The following is a 23,684-nucleotide window of genomic DNA, read 5'->3' as shown; positions in this document are numbered from 1 at the left end:
TTTAAAATAGTAAGCTGTACGAAAAATAAGATGTAATCCCGCTTTCTAGGGAATGGAAACATAATAGGAGGATGTAAATAAAGAGACTTTGAATAGATTGGCAGGAGGAGTGTGTGTAGCTGTGTTAGCCTCAGACGACTTGGTGATGCAATAAATTGCTAGTAGTAGCAGTAGTAGTTCTTCAATTTCCTTTGAGGCCTTCTACTTTATCTTTTATGTTCTTTTTTTACTGGTTGAAAATCAGCCTCGTTTGGTTTCTTAATTGTTTTGAATCGAATATAATGTACAGCCAGTGTTGTATCAAAGGGTAATTACATCAAAGCGACTTGTAATTTCAGAAAGAAAATCGAAAAAAATCCTTGCCCCTCTCCCCTCTACATTTTCCTTAAATTGCATCCCAGATAATTTTATGAGCAAAATACAAGTTCCTCCCTTGTAATTAATACTTTCAAGACAAAAGATGGTTTTGTACACAATTAATTTAAGCAGAATTTCTACCATATTTACTTATTATTAAAAATTATAAACTTCGGATGACTTCATAACTCTCTTCTTTGAAATGATACTAAAAATCAACAAAAGAAATGAGAGGAATTTATTTATTCCTCTTGAGACTTGAGGTACTTGCTGTAAGCTTCTTCATCCATTAGAGAATCGATTTCTTCTGGTTTTGACAGTTCCATCTTGAATAACCATCCTAGAATAAAAACAAAAATAAAATAAATAATAAAAATAAAAGAACATAGATTCAGTAAGAGCCAGCAAGGAAGCAGTATGTTGTAATAAGGACCAGTCATACTTCCAGAAATTCAGCTTATAAAACAATTTTCCTAAAAACATTGTCAGCTCAAAGAATAAACATTACCTTAAGTATCAACACTGTTTTAGTACAGTGGATTGATGCTCTGCTTGGAAATACGGGACCAACGGTTGGACCCGCGAAGCAGCAAGATTAGGCAACAAGCTTGACAGGGGCGCCATTTGGACCAAATCTTGGGGTGGGCATAAACTCCATCTTGGCGTCCCCCTCCCCGACTCACTTTGTGTCGCGTAATCATCTAGGAAATGGGCATTTGACAGAACTCTAGAATTTTATTATGTATCTTACCTACTTTCAAAGTTTACAATAATTAATAGCAAATAGCGTAATTAACCCAAGGGTCGTCAAGTAATTACGCTCTTTGGTTAATAGGCGTGCAATAATTTCAAATCAGTTCGACAGAATGGATTATTATGGCCGCCAAAGGGCCCTTTGTGGTGGAAGCTTGGGCCCACTGGAAAATCTTGGGTGGGCATTTGCCCACCCCTGACCCCCCCCCCCAAATGGCGCCTCTGAAGCTTGCTATGTCTCTGTAAAAAAGACCCAGCAACTGAGACGGCATTCGACACCTTATGTACCAGCAGTGGTTATGGAGGATCTTAATCCTTTTTTACTTTTTACTTAGCATCAAGGATTTCAGAACGTGTGTATAAGACTATTACCAAAATATAACAGTTCAAAATAGGGATGAAACCTTTTAATTGACAGTGAAGCAAATATAACGTTTTTTATCTGGATATTTTGAACACATATACAGTATCCATCATCAGCAGGAAAAAAAAACAGCAGCAATAATCTTACCAGAAATAGTTTCTGTTAAAGGATTTAAATTTTTCCAATTAATGATTAACAATTTAGGCTTAACGACTTTCCAATAAACTAAAGGTTAAATTGAATAAGCTTAAATTTAAAACGTAAGTGCACAGCCAGGAGTAATTAACACTAAGGTATATCTCCCCTGCATCAGTTTGCCGTGTAAAATTTCTTTACGCTTGTATTTTGAACAATTTAGCGCGAAATTAAGACGAAAATACCATTCAATAGCAAAAACTATACTCCTGAGTACCTCGATTTTTTTTGCATATTATATCCCGCGCTACAGAGAAAGCTCACGAGAAGATTGAACTCTATTGGATTAGTCATTAATATTTTCAATACAGTAAAATATACAGTTTACTCTCGATTTGTGCCTTCGATTCGGTTTATCAAATCCAGCTATATTGTTTTCTTACCATATTCTAATCCAAATGTTAATACATCTGTAATAGTCGTTATTCATTTTTGGCATTTTAATTCGTATATTCGGCTATGGAATGACTTTTTGGTAATTTCCAAATTATGTCCAGAACTCTAAAGGGGTTCAACTAATTTGTCATACGTGACATATGCTAGCGATTTACTGAACTGTTTTTGAGTTTTTGACTGTTTTACTGTTTTTTGAGTTTTACTGTACTGTTTTTGAGTTTTCAGCAAAACAGTGCTCTTTCTAAAATGTTTTTGTTTTTTATATCCTCAACTCCGTAAAACACTGCAGACATGCAGCGTTCAAAATCCAGCATTTACACATGCTGATAGTATTTACACACAAATGCTCTAGTATTTACACACAAAGCTTACACTGTCTTTGTTCATTTCGTTTGCACCTAGCATTGTGCTTAAGTTGTGCGAAATGTCCAAACTGTTCTCTTTTAGCTTACCTTCAATCTCTGTAGTTAGGACATCAATGACAGGATACAACATCGTATTTTTGAAAAACTACTGCACGGTCTCATATGGACCCCCTCCCTAGTTTCGCTGGAACTTCACGTTTCTGTGGCATTACAGGACCTCTACTACATTTATTAGCTAATTCTGAGGTGCCAACTACAATTAATTTACATATCATGAAGTACGTCTAAGAATTGTTTTTTAACATATTTCCTTCTCAACCGCCACAATTCTATACTTATAAAAAATTTAAGGATGGAACAATTTTTTGTTCTTCTTTTATTCCATGAAAATAATAAATAACTAATTATTTTTGAAATCAAGGGGTGGAAGGAAATCCAGGAGGCAAATAGCTCCCCCTTCCCGTGATTGGTGCCATTGGAACTATTTTCAATAGCAACAGCAGTATAATACAATTAAATACTTCGGATTTTAGTTTCTTAGATCTCTCTAGGTCTGAATTCCTTCGGCACTACCCTAGGGGATAACCAAGCATCAAATAATTGTTTAATCTACCTTAAAACGCAAAATTGACAAACCATATTCTGATTCAGATATTGAAAGCAGTCGAACTTGTTTCTCACTATAATGAATTTCCAGCACTAGATCTGCCAGCAAGAGCATAATTCTCTCTGGTTGATGTTACATTGAGCTTGTAAAAGAAGGAGACGACCTATTTCATTGATGATAAGACTTCAAAGGCGGTATATTTGTATAAATATTGATGAGGAAGCGCAATAGACCACTATTTCTGGTTTTTTACATTAAACACGAGCTGGCTTTAATTAATTTAATATCTGGTCGAAGTATAGGCTAGAGCGAATTTGAAGCTTAAAACGAGCAACAGTTATAAAGTTACTAAATGAAGTACAGTTTTTTCTCCAAGTTATTTGGGGGGACCGACCCCCATAGTAACCCCCCCCCCTCCGAACGACGCCACTGTATATAGATATAGCCTAAAGTCTTGTTTAGGCTGGGAAGGTATTAAACATAGAATATTAATCGTTCATTTTTTGGCTAAATATTTCAGGGCATCAGTTATAGTAGTATATGCCCCTGTAGAACCGACTGACGGAGATACTTGTGACTCAACTGAATTTTACTTACAAGCGAGGGAGGAAATAGACCGGCTGCCAGGTCGGTAGAACTAGGGATAGATGGTATCCTAACCTAGGTAAATTTGGTTTAAAAAAAAAGAAACCAGAAATGGCTACAGACTACTGCAATTTTGTAGGCATAACAATCTAGTTATAGCCAACATGGTGTATGGTCATGAAATAGCCCATAAGTTAACATGGTATTCACGTGATGGTAAAACAGCAAACCTTATTGATTATGTTATTGTATCCCGAAGACTGGCAGGATCAATACAATATAGTAGGGCATATAGGAGTGCTGTTATTTATGTTAAAAGTAAAGATCAGTATCAAATAGTGTCAAGGGTTAATTTAAAGCTGAAATACATGAAGGGTAACTACCTCCCGGGAAAGTACGATGTTGGAAGACTCCAAGATGAAAATTTGAGAGAAACTTTCCAGGAACAGTTGAATACTAAATAGGAGGGTTTAAATTTGATAACGTGGAAGATGGATGGAAAGATTTTAGAAAAAAAAAGTAGTGAAGTTGCTGATGGTGCCTTAAAGAAAAAAGTTAGGAGCACAGCTAGGAATATTAGTGAAAAAGCTTTACGTTTAATAGACAGAAAGGTCTTGTAAAGATTTATCTGAGGGATAGATCATATGAAAACAAAATAAATGTAAAGAAAGTGGAGAAAGCATTAAAATAAGAACTATGGAGGTGTGAAGTGGAGGCCATGGATAAAATTGTCAAGGATCTGGAAGACACAGCTAGACAGAATAATAGTAAAATATTGTTCTGGCATGTAAATAAATTGAGAAGAAGCAGTCAATCCGGACGTGTCCCAGATACAGATAGAAATGGGGCCACAATTAGTGATAAGGAAAGACTTAAATAGAGATGTGCTAAACCGAGATAGAGTTACAAGAAAGCGTTGTTTTGTGATGAAGAATAAGCGACAGTACTAAAAGGATTAAAAAATAATAAGGCTTCCGTTGCTGATAGTGCGGTAAATGAGTTTCTTAAATATGGTGGTTCAGAGGATATAAATAAATTATTGAAGATAATAAATATGATTTTGAAAAAGGGTATGTACCTAGCGATTTCAGAAAAACCTTAATGAAACCACTGTATAAGAAAGGTGATAAGAATGAGTGTTGCAATTGTCGAGGCTTTAGTCTGGCCTCTCTAGGTAGCAAATTACTTAGTAATATGATACTATTTAGACTAAGATATGCTGTAGACAAAGTTATAAGAAAAGAACAGAGTAGTATTAGAAAAGGTAGAGGAAGCGCCGACCAAGTTTTTACTCTCAGGTTAATAATTGAGAAGTGCCTAAGTTATCAGTTTTATGATAAGTGAGTACCTTTGGTCCTGATTTTTATAGATTATGAGCAAGAGTTTGATTCTGTATATAGAAGAGCTTTAGTGAAAATCTTATCCTTGTATGATATACCAGACAAATGCATTAAAGTGGTTAGTGCTATGTATGAGAATAGCACTGCTGCAGTTAAGGTAAGAAAGTTAGCAACTTTCGCAAGTTAGAAAGGTAACGAAGTTAGCAACTGGTTTCATACTAAACAAGGAGCTCAGCAGGGTTGTGTTAAATCCCCCTATAGATTGATACTTTTGAGGAAGTTTGCCTCAAGGAGCACAAGAAACGCAATGGGAAACCACGGAATCAAACGGGGAGGAAAAACTCTCCTGGACTTAGATTATGCGGATGTTTTAAGCATCCTAGATGAAAACATGAACAAAATGAATGGACTTTTACAGGTTTTGTGAGTTCAGGGTGTTAGAATAGGTTTAAAAATTAATGTCAAGAAGACTAAGCCACTAAGGCTAGGAATAAGTGAAGATGAAAAGGTGAAGTTGGGTAAGGATCGATCAGGTTGACAGCTTCCTTACCTTGGTAATATTATTAATAAAGACGGTGAGAGCAGTGAATATATTAAAAGTAGGATATCCAACGCTAAGGGTGTTGTTTCACAATTTAAAAAAAGTTTGAAAGAATAGGAAGATAAGTCTGCAAACCAAGATTAGAATTTTAGAAGCTACAGGGATGACAGTGGTCAAATATCACTCTGAAGTATGGGCACTCCGAAAAGCAGATGAAAATTGGCTAGATGTTTTCCAGGGAAATTGCCTAACCGTATTTCAAACAGTAGGCTGTAAGAAAAGCACGGTTTAATCCCACTTTCTAGGGCTATAATGAGAGAAAGTTTGAGATGGCTAGGGCACGTTCTGCAGATGAAAGATGACAGATTGCTGAAGATTGTCCTTTTCGGTCAACCGTCGAGGGCTAAACGGAAAGCAGGTCGTCTGAGGCTGGGAGGATGTCATAAAGAAAGATTTTTAGGAAATGGGAACTTTCTGAGACGATGTAAAGAGGGAGGCTTTGAATAGAATGGAATGGAAGAGCACCATACCACACGAGCGGTCGTTTCTTTACAGTTTCAAAGACTCAATACGGTTTTCTACATCGCTGAAAGATCTCCTTATTGGATTATCTTTCATGGCATTGGACGCGTAGAATGGGCGAAGGCAATAGTGGTAAAAAAAATACCTATGCAACTACTAGTTCAATTTTTAAGACCCACGTTCCACACCCCATTTAAGAGAGTAATTCTGGAGATCGCCTTGTATACTCAAATTTTACTACCTGGGAAAGCTCATAAATTTGTCACTTCGTCACATTCCCTAACGGGAGTGGAACCTACTGGGGACGCCATGGCATTATTTGGAAGATTAACGTGTGGCACAATCATGGAGGTTCCATGGGAATTTATATGACCAGCGAGTCCCCAGATTACTAACGCCCTCAATGTACTAGCCTAGCACAATGATGCCCCTTCCAAGTCCCATCTCTACAGTGATGAGGTCACGCAATAGAATTTCCTGTCGGAAGAACAGGGAGAGATTTTCTTCTTGATCAAACTTCCGAGATTTTTAGGTGTTCTGAGCCACCAAACTACCACCTAGTTATCTGAACAGTTCCAACTAGTATCCGGCTAGAAAAATATGAATTTTATTTATTGTTGATTACATTCAAGTAAGAATTCCTTACAAAAAACACTTCTATTTTCTCAGTTTCAGAGTATGTCACAGTAACAATTATACTATGGCATAGATGACATTAATTTCATGAAGAGTTCAGAAGTAAAACATTCATAAATTTGATGAAGGGGAATAACTTATTTTTTTTTTTCATAGCACATCATAGTGACTTTTGTACTTTTTATCACTTTAGATATTGTGGCGGCTTGAACTGCAAATTGCTTACTACACGCTTACGCTACTCTGGGTAACTAAATAGTAACTGGATCAAGACTAAACCAAACTTACCATTTTCATAGCAAGACTTATTGACAAGAGACGGCGTTTCTTCGACTTCAGAATTTTTGTCTACAACGGAACCAGAGGCTGGACTATACACTTCACTTGCAGCTTTTACACTCTCCAAGGCACCGCATTCATCTACAATATTAAAATCTATTTTAAAAAAGAAAGAAAAAAAACACACAAAAAAAAGTACTGACAATTTTCTGAGTTTAGATTCTTTTTCTTTCTTTAAGATATTAAAAAAAAAAATACGAATAGTTTACAAGAGTAGAAACAGGTACTCATACCAACAAAAAACAAATCACCAACACCATCTAGCATTTGACTTTTCTTGACATTTTTAAACTTCAAAATCGTTTTTTTTTTAGAAACCGAGATCAGACACCCTAGATCTCCTATTTGTTAAAGATGAGGATGCAATCCAAAATGTTGACTCAGAGCCGCCTTTTGGGGCAAGTGACCATATAGCTATTACTTGTTGCTAAAGCTGTACCCACAAGCAGACAATTTGACAAAGTAGGTGTTTACAAATTACAAGGTCAGGCAAGACTTAGCAAGCCAATATAGGTCTTTTGTTGAAAATGAAAATACTGAGGAAGCTTGGCCTGATATGAAAAGGGTGCTTGTGCAGACAACTGCAAAATATACAACAACAACCTGGAAATGAAGACCAAGAAGTCTCCCTTACTTAAACAAGAAATTAGGCCAGGAATCCGAAAGAAAAAGAAACTCTGGAGAAAGTACAAGGACATTCCAACACAGGTAAATTATAATAATTTCAATATGATGCGAAATAAAGTCCAGCACCTTACAAGAAAACTTACAAGCAAGTATGAGGATTCCTTAGCATCAGCTTCAAAAATTAATCCAAAGAAGTTTTGAAAATATACCTCAGCTCAAATGCCAGGTAGACATTCAGTAACAGAACTCTCAGTTAATAAGAATAGTATAACCAATCCTGGATATATTGCTAAAGTCCTGAATAAGCAGTTTAGGCCAGTTTTCACGCCTCCAGATAATACTCCCTTGCCACACATGCTGGATTACAATATTGAGAAGCCTATGCAAGTTATGATCATCAAACCTGCGGACATATTACTGAGGCTCAAAAAATTAAATAAAAATAAGCCTGTTGGCTCCAATGAAGTTCATCCCAGGAACTTAAAAGAGACCCATTTGGAGCTTGCCCCTTGCTTGACACAACTGTCCCAAAAGTCTCTGGATACCAAAGTAATTCCTCAAGGTTGGCGAAAAGCAAATATTGAGCCTGTCCACAAAGGTGGAAGTAGGAATAATGTCACCAATTACTGACCCACTAGCATTATCTCAACAGTTGATAAAATTCTTGAAGGAATTGTCAATACCACAATCACAAAACATTTATTTGACAACAAACTGCTCACAAACAGCCAACATGGCTTCAGATCAGAACTTGCCAAAGCATTTGATAACGTCTGTCATTGCTGGCTGAATATAAAACTGATAGCTTTTGTTATCCCTCTGGAAGTTGCAGAATGGGTGATGCAGTTTGGAGAAAATAGGCAAGAATTCTTTTCAGAATTGCCAAAGTTGACAATGGTGTGCCTCAGGGAGCAATTCTAGCTCCAACATTGTTCAACATTTTCATTAATGATGCACCAGAAGCTGTAAGAAATAAGATGAGCGTTGAAGCTGATGATGCAATATTTATTGACCCTGCAGAATTGCTAGTTACAAGAGCCTACAAGCCGACTTGAATTTGATTTCCCTATGGGCCTGTGAGTTGAAACTTGACTTTACCATTCAGAAGTTCAAAACATTGCACTTTGGGAGTACAAATATAAGATGGCAGTACCATATGATAGGTGGTGACAGTTCAAGGCAATTGATTGACTCTTTGGCAGAGGCGAAACATTTGGGAATTGTTGTTGATGAAAAACTAAAATTTAACAAGCATGCTCATACAGCAGTTACCAAAGCATGCCAGGTACTAATTCAGCCATATTACTCAGAGTCAACAAGCCATATAAGAATCTATGGCAAGGAAACTGAAGAATTCTAGTCGAAAGTTGAGTAAAGCAAGGCTGTGTTCTCTATCCAATTCTGCTTAATTACTGTATAGACTGGGTGCTAGAAAATGCCTTAATGCAACACAGTGGTGCTCAAATTGGAAAAAATCTGTCCTTGACCGACTTGGATTACGCTGATGATATCGGACTCCTCTCTGACCCTGAATATGCTCAAAAGATGCTAGATGATATTGTCAAATGGTTGAGTATGAATGGACTTAAAGTAAGCAGAGAGAACACTAAATTTATGGTCATGAATATTCTGACCCAAATATCTTTGAGCGGGAACTTAACTCAGCTAGAAAGGGTTGAGTGCTTTAGCTACCTAGGCTCCATACTTTGCACTGATGGCTCTTCAGACTTAGAATCCAGCAAAGAATACATAAAACACAGTTTGTTTTCGCATCCCTTCAAAAGCCCCTTTGGAACCGCCGAGAAATTTCCATTCTGACTAAAAGTCGAATCTATATGGCCGTGGTCTGAACCATCCTATTCTATGGGATCGAAACTTGGTCCTTGAAGCTTCAACATGAGAGAGTACTAGCTGCTTTTGAACATGAATGCTTACACCAAATACTTGTGATTCATTTCAAGATTGTACATCTACCTCCGATATTCACCTACTCAGCAAGATTAGAAGAGATGTCACTACCACTGTTAAAAAGCGCTGCTTAAAATGGCTGGATAAACTCCTGTGAAGACCACCAGAATACCTGCCACGTCGAATTCTTCTAGTTAAGCCTTACGACTCTTGGAAGAGGCATCAAGGAGGGCAAAAGAAGAACTAGTGGACTCTGATCAAGTCTGATCTGGCCCACTGGTGGCTTTAAGAAATTTAGACATAGATGATCAGCCCAGTGGCTCCCGTTCGCAGAGCAATTGGCAGCAGATCATGAAACCTGGTCCAAAGAGGTCACAAGGATCCTGGATGCTGGGCGAGGCGGAAACGCCTGACTCCCGCCACAAGCACAAGTAAGTAAAAGTGAAGCATCCCAGACCCTTAGCACAATCAAGCATACTACATATAGAAGATCATCAAAAGTTATGACAAACTGTACAAGGGTCTTGTGCGACTATCGCTAGAATTTGGGATGTGTGTTGCAACACCCCTGAACAAGGGAGATCAGCAAAAAATAGAATATCTCCAAAGACAGGCAACAAAGTTGTTAATAGATACAAGAATCTTGACTATCCATCTCAATGGAATAAACTGAAGCTTCCTACACTTGTATACAGGCATTGAAGAGAGGATGTCATAGTGACTTATAAGCCTTGAATACTGACTCCTTCTGTCAAAATCTATTTCAGTTTGAAGAATACTCCAGGACACAGGGGCAGAGTAAGAAGTTGTCCCAGAAGAGGGCAGATACCAGAGTTTCCAACCACTACTTCTACAATAGAGTGATTACCCATTGGAACAATCTTCCTCACACTGTTGTAACTGCTCCCTCTGTTGATGCCTTTAAGATTGCTGTCAACAAGAGTCGGTCCTTTAAGTCATGGAAGACAGAGTGAGATGCAACTGAGTCAATGGCTCCCCATCATCACTAACTAGCAACTCTACAGGACTTTCTCCTTATAATGCTGGAAAATGCAATTTAAGGTAATGAGAGGGAAACCGCTTATTCAGAGAACTCAAATAATTGTTGGTATTAACTTATTTACTCAAATATGATTTTGAACTTGCCAGATTTCCAGTTCATATAAATTATTTACAGACAAGCAGTCAATAAATGCATCTGCCACTGGTAGGAGAGCAGCTTAAATAGAAGTAAAACATCTAAAAACCAAACAACAAGGTTCAGACATACCTGATTGCTCAAAAGTAGTTCCAACATCTGGTAGTTGTACATAGACAATATCTCCAAGAGCATTCTGTGCATAAGATGAAATACCAACAGTGCCAATTTTGCCATCAACATCTATCCATTCATGTTTATCTGTATATTTCCTACCTAGATAAAATATACACAAGATTAAGTTGCTGTCCCCTTCTTTTGAAGGATCAAATAATGATCACACACACACACAAACACACACACAAAAAAAACTTGCCTAGAGGCCAAAAATGGAACAATAAAAAAACACCGTTTTTTGGTATGACCAAGTGCTCTATATACACATTGAGTTATATCATTAGATACACGATTTTCCTGGCAATTTAGCTAATTGAAGTTTACAATCTGTCAAGCTTGCTCCAGCAGTTTTTTCCTGGTCTTTGTTAGCTTATCATAGGCTATTGACGAATGTGATATATACACAATAATGAATAAGAATAATAAGTTAGTGTACCAGTATATTAGATGGTTCTGCTGTTTATTGCTGTATTTGTTTCCATATAGAATAGGTGCACAGCCTGTTCTACAGAATTGGATGAGGGGTCCTCTGTAATAGAGTGTGACATCTGTGAAAGGTGGATTTTTGATGATTGTCCAGGCCTGTTTCCTGGCGAATATATATCATTAAGTAAGATGATGCAATCACTTACTTGTTCATGGTCATGTCCATCCTGCAAAGTCAACCCTCCCACCTTTAGTAAGCACGCTATAATAGCAAAGCAAGCTTCTGTTCTGGAAATTCCTTGAAATCTTTCAGGGAAGATTCCAAGATGGAGTTTGTTACAAATAATCAGTTGACCGACTTTCCCAACCGAGAACTGACATTAAATGTGATAACCACAATCAGTGTGCTCTGTTTCAACTATTCTGGACCTAGTGGCTTCTACAGTGTCTCCTCAATTGTCTCAACTTCCTGTAGCCCAATTAACTGAAACTAATGTTAGTCAGATAGCATCCTCAGAGCGTCAGCGTTTTACAAGACGTTTGAATATTGTTGCATATGGAATCTCCACCCAGAGTGATGATGCAGTTTCCCTGTAATCTGTTACACACTTATGGAGTTGACATTGCCCCCCCCCCCAACCAAAGTAAAAAGACTTTCAAAGAGACACCAACCCTCTGGTAGCCGCCCTTCTCTGCGCCATCAACCAAATTTAGAAAGCAAATAATACAGAAATCCTCTGTAAGAAAAGGATCAGTCAGTTTCTATGATGATAGTCCAAAGGAAGAAATGGTAGTCCAAAGCTAATGGACAGATGGATTTGATAATTTGTAAGGGTGCCATCATTAAAAAAAAACTTGCCAGTTGGAGCAAGACCAACCACTCCAATGTCCCACTTGTGCCTGTGCCCCCTTTTACGTCTGTAATTCGTTTAAATTTGTATGGACTTTTTTTTATACACCACCAAATTTTGCCCCTCAACTGTCTAGTAATGATCATAATAATGTTTTCCTGTCTGATGCTGACATTTCTTCTGCATCAACTTGCTCTTTCTTCTTTGTTGTTTCATAGTGCTGCATCCAGCAACTTTACCAGTCCTTTGGTTCCTGCTTACTCTAGTCCTGCATCCTCTTGGATTCCTACCTCGCGAGGAATTAGGTTCCTTAGCTCCAATGTTGATAGCCTCCCTAATAAGCTTCTGAACTCTGCTTTCACATGATATCAGAAGACATGGATGTTGCAGCAATTACAGAAGTTTCACCAAAAAACACCTTGTCAGTCTTATCACCTGACGAAATCAAAATCAATGGTAACCAACTCATTTTTAACCTGAATTCCCCACTTTGCCACAGAGAAGTGTGCTTATACATAATAGATGGACTCAAGGTTAGCCTCTTTCATTTTAATTTTCTGACTACTAATGGAATTGAGTCTGTTTTGATAAAAATGCACAATCAAACAATCTCAATTACAGTGGGTTCTGTTTACAGAAGCCTGAATGCTCCCTGTGTTTTGGACTCTGAATCTAATTTGACTGCCATGTTATCACATGTGATGCCCAGTTTTGCCAGCTATGATCTTGTCTTTCTGGAGGACTTTAACTTTCCTGAAATCAAATGGATTGATGGATCTGGTTTTTGTACTAGATTCTCCTTTTTGTAAATTCACTCTGTTAAACAATATTACAACCAAATCGTTTCAGGGAAGGTAACGTCCCCAACAGTCTTGATCTGGTTATCCTCAGTGACCCTGACCTTCTCATTAAAAATAAATAACCACACCTGTTGGTCATAGCAACCATGTAGTAAATATTTCGGATCTATACCGGCATACCAAACAACCTTCTTCTAAGCACCAAAAATATGTAAACTACGAACTAGTCTGAAAAATTTGTCAGTGTTAACTGGAAACAGCTTATTACTGACAATGTTGATGAGAGTTGGTCAAATGTAAAACAGATATTCTCCATATTGAAAAGTCTTGTACAAGAATTTTTCAGATAAAACAGGCAAAAAATTACCTTTTTTAACTATCAAAATAAGCATGCTAATCATAGCGCTGCCTAAGTAAAGAGCAAAATGGGCACAATGTATAACTTTTTATTGTTTAGACCAGGGCACTTTGTATCAAAGGAGTTGTTATAGAAACTTGGAAAAGGGCTCATTCGATTGCAAGGGCTAGTGCCCTTTTGGATACTTAAAAGTAATTGGAGGGCAACTTAACCCTCCCACGCCCACTATTTCCCAAAACACACTCAATCAAAATTTTGAAATAGCCATTTTGTTTAATATAGCTGAAATATCTGAAAATTACGTCCTTGAGGATGACACACCCCGATCATCCCTCAGGTCAAGGGTTGTAAGTTATGGTCATGGGGTATTTATAGTTTATATTAAGAGGATGATTGTATAAACTTCAGAGTTGGCTCATTGGATTGGTAACCAACAGTTTTAGTGCCCTCTTTAAGATTTAATGCAATCGCATTATGCATGACCCCCCCCCCCCACATATTAACACCTCTTACTTTCCCAAAATTCATCTAATACAAATTTTGAGGTGGTCATTTGTTGTTGTGGAAGCTTCTAAAAGAGCTTATTTGATTGGAAACTAAAGTGACTAGTGCCCCTTTTAATAGCCGGAAGTGATTAGAGGGCAATCAAACTCCCTCTTACACCCACTATTTCCCCAAACACATCTAATCAATTTTTTTTGGGATGATGACCCCCCAAAGCCCTCAGGACGAGGTTTGTAAGTTATGCCCTGGGGGTGTACAAAGTTTGTATAGAAAGGGTGGTCACAGAAACTTTGGAATGGAATCATTGGATTAGAAATCAGATGTTCTAGTGTCCTTTTTAAGATTCATAGTGATTAGAGGGTGAATACCCCCTCCAAACCTCATATAGTAATCATAGACAATATGACTGCATAAACTTTGGAAGAGAATCATTTGATTGGTAGTCAAAAGTTCTAGTACCCTTTTCAAGATTCAGAGTGATTGGAGGGTGGATACCCCCCTCATATTTTCCCAAAATGCATCTGATAAAAATTTTGAGAAGGCTATTTGTTGTCCAGGTGGATTCGTGTGCTGGATTTTGGATGCTTTGTTAAAGAGAGCGAGGGTTCAAATCCTATTGTAACCAATTATTTGGTTTGAGATGGGGTCAGTGGCATACTCTGTAAGCTCCAGCTCTAAATGGGTACCAAAAGAAATTTGGGGAAGGTGAACAGGGAGGGTGTGGAAAAGTACAGGATGGCTGGCTCCAACCCCCCACTGCACTTCCTGGCTGAAGGGCCAAGAAACGGATATCAGAACTGCTGGTAGGGACTGTAAAGTTCGAAGCTGTATTCTTTTTCTTTACCCTTCATTTGTTGTCTTGAAACTTGGAAAAGAGCTCATTTGATTGGAAACTGAAAGGGCTGGTGCCATTTTTAAGTCAAAAGCGATTTAAGGGCATCTAACCCCCCTCCAACGCTCACCATTTCTCCACATTTTCATTTAAAATTTTTACATAGCCATTTTGTTCAACATGGTTGAAAGATCCGGAAATGATGTCTTTGAGGATGATACCCCTCCCTGCTACAGCCCTCAAGGCCATGACTGTAAGTTATGCCCAGGGGGTGTTTAAGGTTTATATAGAAAAGGTGATCGTATCAACTTCAGAGGAGGCTAACTGGATTGACAATCAAAAGTTCTAATGCTCAATTTAAGATTCAGAGTGATTGGAGGTTGGACACCCCCCCCCCCCTACACTTTGTAGTTTCCTGAAATACATCTGATACAAACTTTGAGATGGACATTTGTTGCTGTAGAAAATTCCAAAAGGGCTTATTTGATTGGAAATTGGAGTGACTAATGTCCCTTTTAATATTCGAGAGTGATTAAGAGGGCCACTAACCCCCCCCCCCTCTTACACCCACCATTTCCCCAAATATATCCAACCAAATTTTGAGATAGCCATTTTGTTCAGCAAACTTAAAAGGTCCGAAAATTATGTCTTTGAGGATGACAACCCCCCCCCACAGCCCTCAAGGCAAGAATTGTAAGCTATAACCTGGGTGCATAAAAGGTTTGTATAGAAAGGGTTGTCGTAAAGACTTAAGAATGAGCTCACTAGACTGGAAATCAAATGTTCTAGTGGCCTTTTTAAGCTTCACAGTGATCAGAGGGTGGAACCCCCCCCCCACACACACACCTGGTATTTTCTCGAAATGTATCTGATAGAAATTGTGAGATGGCCATTCGAAAAGAGCTCATTCAATTGAAAATTGAAAGAGCTACTGCTCATTTTAATAGTAAAAAGTGATTGGAGGGGAATCTAACTCCCTCCATGCCCAACCGTTCTTCAAACAAATCCAATCAAAATGTTTAGATAGTCATTCTGTTCAATGTAGTTGAAAAGGCCCGAAATTATGTCTTTGAGGATGACACCCCCCTAAAGCCCTCAGGGCAAAGATTGTAAGTTATACCCTGGGGGCATATAAGGTATATACAAAAAAAGGTTGTAAAAAATTCTAGTGTCCACTTTAAGATTCAGAGTGTTCAGGGGGTGAATACCCCCCCCCCCCTACACTTATTTTCCCGAAATGAATCTGATACAAACTTTGAGAATGACATTTGTTGTTGCAGAAACTTCTTAAGGGGCTTATTTGATTGGAAATTTAAGTGGCTAGTGCCACTTTTAAAAGTGGAAAGTGATCAGAGGCCAACCAAAACAGCCACCATTTCCCCAAACACATCCAATCAAACTTTAAGATAGCAATGTTGTTCAGCATAGTTAAAAGGTATGGATATTATGTCTTTGAGGATGACGACCCCACAGCCCTCAGAGCAAGGGTTGTAAGTTATGACCTGGGCCCACATACATTTTTTTGTAAGAAAGGCGGTTGTAAAACTTTGGGATGGGCTCATTGGATTGGATATAAGATTTGTTAGCGCCTTTTTTAAGCTTCAAAGTGATCAGAGGGTGGATACCCTCCCCAAACACCTTGTATCTTCTCGAAATGTATCTGATAGAAATTGTGACATGGTCTTTTGTTGTTGCAAAAACTTCGAAAAGAGCTCAGTTAATTGAAAATTGAAGGGCTAATGCTCTTTTTAATAGTCAAAAGTAATTGAAGGGGATCTAACATCCTCCATGCCCACTATTTCCTCAAACACATCCAATCAAAATTTTGAGATAGCCATTTTGTTCAATGTAGTTGAAATGGCTCAAAATTATGTATTTGAGGATGACAACCCCCCTAGAGTCCTCAGGGCAAAGATTGTAAGTTACACCCTGGGGGCATATAAGGTATATACAGAAAAATGATCGTACAAACTGCAGAAATGGATCATTCGACTAGTAGTCAAAAGTTCTAGAGTTCACTTTAAGATTCAGAATGATAAGAGGGTGGATACACACCCCCCCCAACACACACACCTTGTATTTTCATGAAATGCATCTGATATAAACTTTGAGAAGGCAAATGAATATGAATGTACACACCACCATTTCCCCACACCTATCCAATCAAATTTTAAAATAGCCATGTTGTTCAGCATAGTTAACAGGTCTGGAAATTGTCTTTGAGGATAACAACCCCTCCCTCACTGCCCTCAGGGCAAAAGTTGTAAGTTATGACCTAGGCATATATAAAGTTTGTATAGAAAGGGTAGTTGTAAAAACTTCAGAATGGGCTTATTGGATTGAAAATCCAATGTTCTAGTGCTCTTTTTAAGCTTCAGAGTGATCAGAGGATGGATACCCTCCCCCACACCTTGTATTTTCTCAAAATGCACCTGATAGAAATGGTGAGATGATCTCTTGTTATAAAAACTTTAAAAGAGCTCAGTCAATTGAAAATTGAAAGGCTAGTTTTCTTTTTAATAGTCAAAATTGATTGGAGGGCATCTAAACCCCTCCATGTCCACCATTTCCTCAAACACTCCCAATCAAAATTCTGTAGGGATTGTAAGGGCAAGGATTGTAAATTACACCCTGGGGGCATATAAGATATATATATAGAAAAGATGATAGCATAAACTTTGGAAGGTGATTGTTCAGTTGGTAGTCAAAAGTTCTAGTGCCCTTTGCATCTAATAGAAATTTTGAGATGGCCATTTGTTGTCTTAGAAACTTCAAAAAGAGCTCACTCGATTGGAGATCGAAAGAGCTAGTGCCCTTTTTAATAGTCAAAAGTAATTAGAGTACAATTAACCCCCTCCCATGACCACCATTCCCCCAAACCCATCCAATCCAAATTTTTGGATAGCCATTTAGTTCAACGTGATTGAAAGGTCTAGAAATTATGTATTTGAGGATGACACCCTCCCCCCAGATCCTCAGGGCAAGGGTTGTAAGTTATGCCCTGGAGGCATATAAGGTATATATACAAAAGCGTGATTGTATAACCTTTATAGGGGGCACATTGAATTGGTAATCAGAAGTTCCAGTGTGCTTTCCAAGATTCAAAGTGATTGGAGAGTGGATACCCCCTTCCCCACACACCTTACATTTTCCCAAAATGTATCTGATTTTAATTTTGAGATGGCCATTTTTTGTCATGGAAAATTTAAAAATAGCTCATTCGATTGGAAATTGAAAGGGTGAGTGCCCTTTTTAATAGTCAAAAGTGATTGGAGGGCAACTAACCCCATCCCAAGGCTACCATTTCCCCAAATACATCCAATAAAACTTTGATGTAGCCATTTTGTTCCAAATAACCGAAAGGTCCAAAAATTTTGTCTTTGAGGATGACAACCCCCCAAAGCCCTCAAGAAGAGTTGTACAGCATGATTTGGGAGATAAGGTATATATAGAAACAGTGATTGTATGAACTTTGGAGGGGGCTCATTGGATTTGTAATCAGAAGTTCAAATGCCTTTTTTGAGAATCAAGAGTGATTGGAGGATGGACAGCCCCACCACACCATGCACTTTACCAAAATGCATCTGACAGAGATTTTGAGATTACCATTTGTTGTTGTAGAAACTTTGAAAACAGCTCATTTGATTAGAGATTTAAATGGCCAGTGCCCTTTTTAATAGTCAAAAGTGATTGGAGGGCAACTAACCCCCTCCCATGCCCACTGTTTCTCTAAACACACCAAATCAAAATTTTGAGATAGCCATTTCATTCAACATAATTGGAAGAACCGGAAATTATGTCATTGAATATGACACCCCCCCCTCCACCAGCCCCCAGGGCACGGTAATTTATGCCATGGGGGCATATAAGGTATATATATGGAAAGGGTGATTGTATAAACGTTGGAGGGGCCTTGATAGATTGTTAATAAGAAGTTCTAATGTGGTTTTTAAGACTCGGAGTAAGTGGTGTGTGGACAAAACCCCGCCCCTCCATACCCTCATATGTCCCCATAATGCACCCTGTAATAGCCAAGTAAAACTCAAAACGAGCAAAAATTAACACAAGAAGGGCTGATAATCCCTATGCCTTCTCAAGACCAGAAAACTACTTGCACTTTACTGAAAACAAAATGTGTTTGAAATTTTTCACCCTCCTTATTTTCATAAATAAAAAATTACTGAAACCTTAACTAAGTCAGTATATGTCAATTTAACTGACAATTCCACAGTCATTTGTTTGTTTGTTTCAGTAAAGCCCAAATTGTGTTCTGGTCTTGAAAAGGTATAGGGGTTAGCAGCTCATACTACTCATGTTAATTTTTGCTTATTTGAGCTTTACTTGGCTATTTATTGTAATTTCTGTTTGTTTTGAGTTTCATTTATTTATTGCTAGTGATTTGTGGTAGTTTTATGCTTGGAAGATTATTTGACTTTAGTTTTGCTCATTCTTAGCTAAATGAAGCTGTTTAATTTTCTTTGAAAAATTTGTATAGTAGAAAGTTTTTAAATTAATCAACAGAAAACACTGAGTATAGAACTGCCATAGAAAAATTAAGACCAAAGACAATTATCAAGTCTTCAAATCTTTCTGTAATCAGACAACCAACCAAATAAAGGAGTTGAAGAGAAGGTTTGAGGAAAAAATGGCTGAGGATGTTAACCATAACTCTAAATCTTTATTGTGTTATGTCACTCAAAAATGTAGCAGCAGACACACAGTCCGAGCTATCCTGTACAATACTCAGTCAGTTGAGCATTAATGTTTTTGCATTATTAGACCATCTTTGACTGGACATTTTTGTGGGTTTGATGAGGCTGATCTAGAAGATCCAGCTCTTTCAATTTCATTGCTCTATATTTTGACCTTGATAGGATGGTAAGAAACAAATAACACCTCGTCAACAAAAGAAGATCAAAATAAAGCTCCCACAATTTTCTTCTATTTCACAACACTTCTTACAAAGGGAGGGGGACAACATGAGATATTTAGAGAAGAAGAGGATTTGATGGATTTAGGTATCCAGGATATCATATATTTGACAAAAAATACAATCCATTTCAGGAAATAGTAAAAAAAAAACAACAAAAAAACTATTTTTTGCAGAGATTCTATGCTCCACCTTGAAAAATAATCTCCAATACTTCTGAGAATGAACAAATATCCAATCACTTGAAATAATTGATACATAGAAGTAAACCTTTGCTGTGTTTTAGATCCCCACTAAGAAGTCCATACTCCTCCTTGAAAAAAATTTCCCATCTTTCAAAGAATGAACAAAAGTTCCAATTATTTGAAATAATTGATTCATGAAAGTAAATCTTTGCTATGTTTTGGACCTGCACCCCCTCCCAGAATCATCACTAGCTAGTGTTTTAGGGAGGGGGGCAATAGGTTCTATTGACTTGCAGGCCTTTTGTACAGATTACTTTTATTTCAGGAACAGTTGACATAATATTCATTTCTTTCATACTTTATAACTTTGAAAAGAATTGCTTCTTGCTTTTTTTTTTAATGTGAAAAGCATTTTTACAACTAGTTCCTGAATAACGTAAGAATGTAAAGCGTTGGATTTGACCAAAAACTGGCTGTGCTTCAGTACTCTGCTGTTTGTTACCAGGAAAAATGCAAAAGTAGGAATCCAGGAATCTTCCTTAATGAACTGAAGCATACTAAACCCAAAGGATCAATCTTTGATAGATTATATTATTATTTGTTAAGCAACTAAATTTTGTTTCTGCCCTATGAAATATAGTAACAGCCAAGCAGAAGCATGACAATATGATTTGAACATAAGCAAAAGCACAAAAATCCATAGTTTTGATTTATGTTTAGTCTTGGTTCATTTATTCATATAGTTCACTTAGTCTTGGTTCAAACATGTTTCATTTATGTTTTTTTTCTGTTAGGATCTATTAGGGATCATTGGCTAGACCAGAACTGCAAGAATTTCTCAAGGACAAACTATGAAAACAAGATGCATGTCTGAGTAGATTAAAACAAAATCCTTAAAATAAACTAGCCAGATCCTTAAATAGGACAAGGATTTCTACACAGAGGAAGTTCTCTAAGCTTCTTGCTGAACATTATAAGAATCTTATTGATGATTACTCAGCTCAAGCAAAACAAGATTGGAATATGGTTTTCAGGCTTGATTCTCATTGAGATACCATGTCTTCAACTATATTGTTTGCTGAAGTTTTGACAGACGAATGGTTTGTGTATTATGAATCCAAGTTTTCTGATCCTGATTGCTTCATAGAGGAATCCTACAAAGACACCCTAGACAATTTATTGATCTCTCATCTAAATCCCAACTTTGTTGCTAGTGCTACTTCTGTAGAAAATACAGTACAAAAGCTAAAATAGAATTCATCAATTGGCATAATTTTGTCAAAATCATGGGAAGGGGGGCAAAGTTCAAGCCAGTTTTCCCAAATCATGTGAAAATGACAGTTATAGATGAGCCACATAGTACCATAAAGCCAAATAGATAGTAAAGAAAACTGACCTGTTTCTCTGGATGCTTGAATTATGCAGGTGTCTTAGTTTTAACAAGATGTTTGAAGAGACTAATTTCAAATGGAGAGGGCAATTTCCCCCCACCGCATAACAAATTACACACCCAAAAGTCATCATCTAGTGTTAACAAGAGTTTGTGCAACCAATCTGAAATGTGCTGGTAAACTCCTCAAAAGGCATCTCTCCATTAACCTGTTCAATTGCTTTATCTTCACATTTCAGTATCAGCAGAGAGCTGACATATGTGTTATGTTCATATCACTATAACATGGAATAGGTGTCATTTAGAAATGACATCAGCTGGCTATTCCTGAGCAATGCTTTCATGATTAGTCTTTTTGAAACAATACCAAAAAAATGAAAATAAAAAACCCATTTTAACCATGGGCAAAATAAACAATTTTAACCATGGGCAAAATAAACAATTTGTTTCAAACCAGAGAGAATTATTCAGAATTATGTTGGCATGTAAAAGTACACTAAATTTTTGGATGGCAGCCTAGGCTACTTTTTATTTCAAATTAGCACTTTCTATTACTACTACTAATAATAATAACTCACTGCAGCACCAAGCCACCTGAGGCCAACACAGCTATGCATGCTTCTCCTCCAACCTAATCTATTTAAAGCCTCCCTCTTTCCACCCTCCTAGGAAGTTCCCATATTGGTTCTTAATAATTAGGCCTGCCTTAATTTGCACTTCAGATTAATAGGCTATAAAGGTCTATACTTGTTCTGTTTTGCTCCATGTCAATGACGGCAACATAATGTGCTGTCACTGCATTAATTGTATAGTTGCACACTGTAAGAGAGATTTCCTGGAGAGATGCAATTTAAGCCACTCATTAATTTTGACAACTAGGTAGACATTACCTATAAGAACTATTTTCTAATGTCCAGTGGCTTAAAGTTGACACCACTGCACAAAAACAACTTTGTATAGTGTGCAAGACTGTTGGGAATGACAAGCAGCATCAACCTCCAGAGTTAGATCTAGAGCAAAAATCATTGGGGATGCCCAATGTGACAAGCACCAATGAGCAAAATCTTGCAGGGTGGGGCAATGCAACAAAGGTTATTAACAATTTATTCAAAGAGGGTAAATAAGAACAAATGAGGACACCAGAAAAATATTGGGGGGAGGGAATCTTTTCAAATTCTATGCTACCTAGAGAATAATGGAAAAAAACGGTAAAATTCTAGTTGAGTGACTACTTGCTATCTCAGAAAGGGGTTAGGTTTGGAAAATGTAACTTTCAGGGATGGGTCTATAGTCTAAAGTGTATCCTGGGAAGGCATTTTAAAGTACCCAGCTCTACTCCTTCTCCCTCTAGAGAGCACTGAAATTTGCCTACATGACAGGTCTATAGTCTATCTATTGAAATGTTGACAACAACATTTTACCTTAATTTTCAGTTACCAGTTGCTTTTTCTCTGCTTTTGGTTCTGAAAATACAATTCCTGTTATTTGAGTACAATTCTGAGCCATATCAATTTTGTTTTTTTTCAAAATTTAGGAAATGTATTTGCATACATATAAAACCTTATTAATTGGGATCAAGCAAAGTTGTGAAGCTGAAAACAATTTTGTTGAACATTATTCAAGCAGAAGATCTATTTTGAAAAGTTTCAATTTTACAACACATGTATTTTTAAAGATCATCAAAGGTCAGGGCCCTTTAGAGGGAGAAGGAGTGGAGGTAGGTACTTCAAAAAACCTTCCCTGGACATACTTTAGCCTGCAGAACCATCTCTGAAAGCTTCATTTCACCTAACCCCTTTTAAAGATAGTAAGAAATTGCTCAACTAGAATTTTACGAAGAAAAAACTTCTAAAACAGCCAAAGATAGGCTAGCCTACACTTTTATTTTGACACACTCATATTCTGTCTAGACTTAAATCTCTACTTACATCACGCAACGAATAGCTTACCTTACCTAACAAAAAACTTGCAGTTGAAAAATGTTTCTGAGGTAATTTTACAAGTGAGCCTATAACTCTCCTTGAAGTACCTGCAAGCATTTTAATTTTTCCAAAAAAAAATTGGAAGATGTTGCAGATAGCATTCAAAGAGTTAAATAATATACTAAAATCCTTGTTTAATTTATTATTTATTTATTAGATTTTGCAAATAGACCGAAAAAAATTTGCTTTCGCTTTTCATTATATAAGATTTAAAACTCTAAAATCGAAAACACTAGATATGAAAAATCGAAATTGCAAAAATTTATTAAGAAATACGTTTTTCTTTTCTTGTAACTAACCGCAAAAAAGTTCCAATTCGAATAACGTGAATGAGCAATGTTAAAAAAAATTAGTGCAAGTCAATTCAGTGGGAAAGACTTGATGACCATTTCCCACAGAAAAACTAAAAGACTGTTAACCTCATCTGCTATGAAGAAAAAATATGTGATATGTGGTGCTGGATTGCAAGGAACAGCTGTAGCTCATGCATTTTCATTGATGGGACTTGGGAAGGACACTCTTTTATTGGATCAAGGAAGGTAGGCTACCCAGAAATTCTTGTTGAGTTTCCAAATT

General features: G+C 37.3%; 2 protein-coding genes across 2 annotated transcripts in view; one reads left to right on the top strand and one right to left on the bottom strand.

Annotated features, from left to right (window-relative positions):
- Positions 1–534: 534 nt before the first annotated feature.
- LOC136036408 (glycine cleavage system H protein, mitochondrial-like) lies at positions 535–23,226 on the bottom strand. Its single transcript, XM_065718622.1, has 4 exons — positions 23,081–23,226; positions 10,806–10,949; positions 6,950–7,081; positions 535–697 (listed from the first exon to the last, which is right to left on the bottom strand). Exons 1-4 carry the CDS (start codon positions 23,163–23,165, stop codon positions 600–602), a joined length of 459 nt encoding a protein of 152 aa, XP_065574694.1. The 5' UTR covers positions 23,166–23,226; the 3' UTR covers positions 535–599.
- A 171-nt stretch (positions 23,227–23,397) lies between these two features.
- Positions 23,398–23,684, top strand: part of LOC136036407 (pyruvate dehydrogenase phosphatase regulatory subunit, mitochondrial-like) — a 45,024-nt gene continuing 44,737 nt past the window's right edge. Inside the window, exon 1 of the mRNA XM_065718621.1 lies at positions 23,398–23,647. Coding sequence (XP_065574693.1) covers positions 23,445–23,647 — 203 coding nt within the window. The 5' untranslated portion in view covers positions 23,398–23,444. The remainder of the gene's footprint in view (positions 23,648–23,684) is intronic.

The sequence above is a fragment of the Artemia franciscana genome, chromosome 15 (assembly GCF_032884065.1).
Source record: "Artemia franciscana chromosome 15, ASM3288406v1, whole genome shotgun sequence".
NCBI classification, from domain to species: domain Eukaryota; kingdom Metazoa; phylum Arthropoda; class Branchiopoda; order Anostraca; family Artemiidae; genus Artemia; species Artemia franciscana.
Note: the sequence above shows the minus strand (reverse complement) of the source record. Positions and strands in the feature narration are given on the sequence as shown.

What these genes read in the sequence shown, in the direction of transcription:
- LOC136036408 (XM_065718622.1), bottom strand. Translation starts at nt 23,165, where the DNA reads ATGCTTGCAGGTACTTCAAGGAGAGTTATAGGCTCACTTGTAAAATTA. An exon ending in AACTACTTTTGAGCAATCAG is followed by an intron (nt 7,082 to 10,805) that starts GTATGTCTGAAC and finishes TTAATATTGTAG; the next exon opens with ATGAATGCGGTGCCTTGGAG. An exon ending in TAAGTCTTGCTATGAAAATG is followed by an intron (nt 698 to 6,949) that starts GTAAGTTTGGTT and finishes TTTTTATTCTAG; the next exon opens with GATGGTTATTCAAGATGGAA.